At 64.3% G+C, this 6,132-nt stretch overlaps 1 protein-coding gene across 2 annotated transcripts in view; it reads left to right on the forward strand.

Moving 5' to 3' along the window:
- Positions 5,156 to 6,132, forward strand: part of LOC102177581 (voltage-dependent T-type calcium channel subunit alpha-1H) — a gene marked incomplete in the record, with an annotated part of 21,773 nt that continues 20,796 nt past the window's right edge. For both annotated transcript variants that reach the window (XM_018040760.1, XM_018040761.1), the window contains 1 exon segment: positions 5,156 to 6,123. In XM_018040760.1, coding sequence (XP_017896249.1) covers positions 6,075 to 6,123 — 49 coding nt within the window.

Genomic DNA, 6,132 nt, shown 5'->3' on the forward strand with positions numbered 1-6,132 from the left:
GGTGTTGCCCTGGGCCACGGCCTAGGCTGCGCTCCAACCTACCCGCTCCGCACTCTGGGCAGCGGGGCACCCCCGGCCCTGAACATCGGGCAGGACATCTGAGCGGTATCAATGCTGAAATGTCAGGGGCGCTGCCTGTGGTGAGGGGGGAGCGGCAGCCATGGGGGTGTGGGAGACAGCGGTCCAGGGACACGGGTCCAGGGCCAGCGAGCTTCACCTTGAAACTGGCGTCCTGAGTGTCTGGGCCGTCCTTTTAAAATGTCACTGCTGCTATTAACACAGGCAGGGCTGAGGTTGTACCCGGCCAGAGGGCCTCGGGGGTGCTGAGGGACCTGGGGGGAGTGAGTGCGGCTGCCCAGACCTTTCAGAGGGCTGGGGCCTGGGGCCTGGGGCCTGGCTCAGCTCAGCAGTGTGGGCAGGGGGTCTGCTTGGGTGCAGGGGTCCCATCCTTGGGGTCTGCGAAGAGGAGACGAGGGGCTCCTGCAGGCCTTGAACTTGCTGCCCAACTGGGAGCTTCCTTCTCCCGGCCCCAGTGTGACATCTGTACGGGGGGGTGGCGTCCGAATGCGTGGCCTCCTGCCCCCCAGATGGGCAGAGTCCTTCCAGAGGCTCCTTGGCAGCCCAGGGGGCGGGCCCTAGGCTGTCCACACCCCCAGGTGGGGGGAGTTGGGGTGGGCAGAGGAAGAAGGATGCTCAGGCTGGAGAAGCCAGTGGTTCCAGAGGTGAGATCAGCACAGGGGTAAGGGGTACCCACCCAGGGGCTTCTAGGGCTTGCCTTAAGCCCCAAGGCCCTGAGAGGCTGAGGCTCTCCCGCGGTGGCCTGGGGGTTCTCCGGTGCAGGGTGGTTGGGTCTAGGGCACACCTCAAGAAGGGTGCCAGAGAGGAGGCCTGGACCCTCTCCAGGCAGAGGGCCCCATCCCCCAGTGGCTTCATCACTGTGGGAGCCCCATCCCTGATGGGGTCCCACCCCCTGTGCAGGATCTTTCTTGAGAAGCCCACGGGGGCCTGAGGCGGCTCTGCTCTGGAGGGCGGGGGTCACCTTAGCTCAGTGCCCGCGACTCATCTGGAAGGTTCTGGACACTGCCTCTATTTCCCTCGGGACAGCCCCTTCCTGGGGCCCCTGCTTGGCAGGGCTGCTGCTGCATCCTGGGGGCTGGCAGACTGGAGGTGCTCGACCCCTGAGGCTGGGCTCCCGGAACCTGCCTGGGGCGTCAAAACACCTGTGTGGGCCCCCAGCTGCTGTCCCCACCCCGAGGAGGGGCTCTGTCTTTACCCAGTGCCTGGGGGACTGATGAGGAAAGGACGTGGCTCCTCTGGTGGAGGCTGGACTCTGGGGTCCCTGACCTTAGTCTTGAGCTGCCCTTCTGCTTTCCCCCACCCTAGGAGGGGGCCTGGCTGAGTCAGCCCTCGGGGTGGGGAGGCCTGACTGCACAGGGATGCCCCGGGTGCTGTGGGAGGGCAGGCTGCCCCTGGCAGGCGGGCGGGCGGGCGAGGCCTGGCCTTTCTCCATCTGTTTAATAAATGCCCGGTTGCCCAGCAACACTCATAGGGAAGCTGGGTTGCAGGGAGCCGCCCACGTAGGGTGAGGGCAAGGGGACAGTACCCCTTGCGAGTTGCCGGCCCATGTGCCTCCCGTCGGGGTGACTCGGTCTCTCCTGTGCAGAGATGTACATGCACGTGTAAGCCTGTTCCCACCACAGTGGCTGTGTCCCAGGTGTGAGCTGGGCCTTACTAACACACACAAGAGCTTGAGACCAGGTGTGCAAAGGCCTGAAGAACTCCCCGCCTGGGCCCTGGCACTTGGGGGACTCGGGTCTGGGCGCAGGGGGAGCCCCTGCGGGGGGCCCCAGGTGTGCTCACTCCAGTCTCCTGTGGGAAGGAGCCCCCTGCAGCCAGCCTTCTGCATACCCCGGGCCCCTTCTCTGGGGACAGCCTGCCGGCTGTGGGGGGCGGGGCGGGCCGCTCCAGGCTGCGTTCCCATGGAAGGAGCGAGCATTCCCCCGGGGTCGCTAATTCAGGCCGCGGGCAGCTGTGCAGTGGCGCGGAGGCGGTTATTTCTGGCCTGGAGAATTCCTGCCCAGAATGGGCCCCATGCTGGGCGGTCATCTTCCCGAGGGGCCCCTTCTGGCCCTGTGCCGCCTCGCCCTCCAAGGTCCAGGGCTGTGAGGAGTCCCCCAAGATTGGCAGAAGTGTGGCTGGAAGGAGGCCTCACCTGGGAAGGCTGGGCCTTCCCACCTGGGCCCAGGACAGAGCCAGCCGGGGCGGACCGTTCCGAGCCCTCCGCTGTGACACAGAGCTCCGTCAGGAAAGCTGGAAATAAGGGAGGGGAATAAAGAAGGCTGGAAGGCTGCGGGACGGCTTGGGTGGCTTCACTTGCAGGCAGGAACATTCCTGGGCGGGGGCTATGGGCCACCAAGTGACTGGCAGTATCTCCATGAGGCTCCGTGGCCTACACATGCCGGCTTCTTGCGGGCGTGGTGATCGGCGGTGGAGACCAGGCACTTTTTCACTCAGTTATACCTTGAAAAACATCCCAAATCAAGCTCTTTATTAGGAGCTGAAGGGAACCGTTAGCACTCTTCCTGATGAGAACAGTCTTCTGAACTGGGTGCTGGTGCCAGGAACCGTGGGCATGTGGTGTGGTTCTTTGGTGTCCTGCAGTCCTGGGGGGGCGGTCTTCCTCCCAAGAAAGAGGAGTGCCAGGCCCCTCAAGACCACCTGCAAGATGCACACACGGCAATGTGTACAAGCGTGTGTGTGTGTGCAAGAGTGCATGTGTGTGTGATGGCATGTGTGCGCGCGAGTTCATGTGTGTGTGATGTGTGTGTGTGCGTGAGGGGGTGTGTGTGATGGCGTGTGTGTGCGTGAGGGGGTGTGATGGTGTGTGTGTGCGTGAGGGGGTGTGTGTGCATGACGTGTGTGCGTGGTGGTGTGTTTGGTGGACAGAGGTGTGAGCATCTGTGTGCACAGACAGTCTTGCTGGGGTGCACACTGGGGTATGGACGGCTTGCAGGAACAGGCAGAGCACAGACGCGCACGTGCCTGGCATGTGTGTGCCAGGGGCACAGGCTCTCTCGTGCAGGGGTTGGCTGCCCACTCCCGGCCCTACCTGGCTGGAGGCGAGGGGCTGCCTCTGCTCCTGTCCTCCTCCGTGGCTCACGGGTGTGGACTGCCAGCGTGAGAATGGTGCTCTCCTGATGAGCTGAGAACTCTCACAGGTGGGGCTGGGGCGTCTGTGCCCCAAACTGCTCAGACCACGTTGCCTTTAAGACCCAGGGTCTGGGCACCGGCCCACATCCTGTGGCCCCAGTTCGCAGGGGGCCGGGGGAGGGGTGCGGAGCAGACTAGGGTCAAAGCCGGCTAGACTCAGTTCGGGAAGCCTTTCGGGGCCGCCGGCACAGGGAGGGGCTCTGAGGACACAAAGTTGGGTCCAGGGGGAGAAAGAACGTTCCAGCAGCCTCAGCCGGCTGCTTGTGGGGCAATAAGCGCCCATCACCGGGTTGGGTGGGGAGTGGGCTCCCAGGCCCCCAGGCGTCCGGGGACACGCTCTCCCTGGGACAGCCCAGCACCCCCAGTACCCCCCGTGTGACCTTGAGCCTCGCTGAGAACAAACAGCTCCATGTTTGGCCGGCTCTCGCTCCCCACCCGGCCGGCGGCCGACTGAGCAGGCTGAGTGAGTCATGCGGGCCCAGGCCGGGGTGGGGGCAGGGAGGCCGGCCCCGTGCAGCGGGGTCTGAGCGGGCAGTCGGGGAGGCCAGTGGGCGCCATCTGGGCGCGGGTATGGGGAGAGCCCGCAGGTGCCCGTGGTCGGCTCCTGACCTAGACCCCTGCCCCGTGTGACCACAGCAGGCCCCCAGGACGGAGCAGGAAGGAAACGGGGTACTGCCGCACCCCTGACGGCCAGGACACGTCCCGCCACCCTGATGTTGGGTGAGCGCGTCCAGGGAGCTCTAGACAGGTGGACAGACCTGTGGCTACAAGGGGCACAGGTGACCTGTGGGGACTGGTGGCCACTTGTCCCCACAAACGTGGACAACCGGGCAACTTGGAGCTGCCCACAGAAGATGGCGCCCTGCCACGTGCAGAGCTGCTGGGGGCAGGGAGGGGCCAGCGGGGCCTTTTTGTAACTTCATGTAAGCCTGCCTGCGCCCACCAGAGGCCGAAACCACACACCCAGCTCCTCCCTGGTCTTGGGTCCCCCTCCTGCCCGCCCCACTTCTCAGACACCAACAGGATCCTCTGGGCCCACCCCCTCCCCCAGTTAAAACTTGTGGAGCCTTCCTGTGGGGGAGACTGGGGGCAGCCCCTCCACAGCCCCCTACACCTGTCAGCAGCTTGTCGCCTTGGCAACAGCCTGGGGGAAAGAGTGGCTTCCTAAAATCATGGTTTCCAGTGGCGCCCTCCCCTGAGAGCCCCCCAGACAACCCCCCTTGCTCTTCCCTGGCATCAGGACAGCCATGCTCAAGCCCCACTCTGGGAGCCCCGTGGGCACCGTGTGCACCTGCACTTTGTGGGGTTTCTCTCACCTTCCCCGCGTGACGTCTCCTGACAGCAGTGAGCTCGGCTCCCGGGTGTCAGTACCACGAGCAGTGTGGCGCCCACACAGACAGCCCTTCAGAGTGGCCCTGGGCACATCCCACCTGCTGTGTCTCCTGCAGGCTTTAGCCTTCATGGGCTCCACGAGGGCTCTCTGGGGTTGGGAATAGGCGTGGCAGTGGGGCTCAAGGCCGGCTGCGAGGGGGAGTTTTTACCGCTCACTTAGCGGAGGTTGCGCTGCTCGTTGGTGGGCCTCTGCTGGGTGGAGACAGACGGGTGGTCCCCATCTGGAGGTCCTCTGTCTGGCTGGGGCATTTAGAGTGCAGACCCGGAGGCAGCAGGGAGCCGAGGGCACTTGCCAGGCCATCTGGTGCTTTTCAGGGTGGGGCCCCCAGAGCCCAGCTTTCATGGACAGAGCCCCCCGTATGAGCTGGGCCTTCAGGCTGGGATGCCCTGGGTGGCCCCAGAGGGAATGTGCAGTGGCAACGTGGTGCTGGCGCGCGGCCCCTGCCCTGGGCTGGGGCTTCCCCGAGGAGCAGTGGCTGGGCCGGCAGGGAGAGGTCGTCCTCCCTGGGGATCGAGGCCAGTTCACTCTTAATGACCAAACTGCCTTCCTCCTTTTCTGCCCTCTGGCTTTTTAGTCCCTTAAGCTCTGGTCTTTCATCCTTTAGCAATTTCAGGGAAAATGCAAGTGATGTTAGCCTCCAGCTGGCGGCTGGGAGGTGCCGTCTGTGAGGGTGAGATCCAGGGCAGGAGCAACAGCAGGCTCGGGGATCCCTGGCCAGGAGGAGCCTCTGCACGCACACACATGCACACACACACGTACGCAAAGGTTATCTGTGCAGATGTGAGCTTGTGCACAGACACACACGTGGGTGGCCACGCATGCACACAACACATGCAGGCACATGCAGACTCACGTGTGCACAAGCAGACCACACACTGGCGCACACGCAGCAGCATTTACGCTGGCACAGGTGTGCACTTGCACAGATAGGCAGACTAGCATAGCCCTGGTAAGAAGAGGGCCTCTGGGGCCTTCTGCTGACAAGGAAAGGTGTGCGCGGCCACCAGGGCCAGGGCAGCTGCTGGGGGAACCACGGTACTGCCTGCACCCCGGGTACCCACACGGCCACCCCGGAACAGATGCTCTAGGCTCTGTTCCCAAGGCCTGTGCTGTTGGGGTCTAGGAAGTGTCCGGAGCCCTGTTTCTCAGACATGCTGCTGGGAAGGTCAGGTGGAGCCTGGGGGAGCCAGGGACAGTCAGGGTGGGAGGGCCAGGCAGGCTGGGGTGCAGCTGGAGGGGACACCCCTGTGGTCCCTGTTTCCTCCTCTGGACAGCAGACGATGGGTCTCCTCCTGAGATGTTGCCACAGCCCCTTGATGCAGCCTTACCTGCTCCCAGCTCAGTGGACTGGTGCCCCACCCTGCCATGACAGGCAGTGGGGGCGGGGGGCAGGCCCTGACAGTCACTCTGCCGCCCGCAGCCCGATGAGCTGACCAACGCCCTGGAGATCAGCAACATCGTGTTCACAAGCATGTTTGCTCTGGAGATGCTGTTGAAGCTGCTGGCCTGTGGCCCACTGGCTAACGGAA

Source organism: Capra hircus, chromosome 25 (assembly GCF_001704415.2).
Source record: "Capra hircus breed San Clemente chromosome 25, ASM170441v1, whole genome shotgun sequence".
NCBI classification, from domain to species: domain Eukaryota; kingdom Metazoa; phylum Chordata; class Mammalia; order Artiodactyla; family Bovidae; genus Capra; species Capra hircus.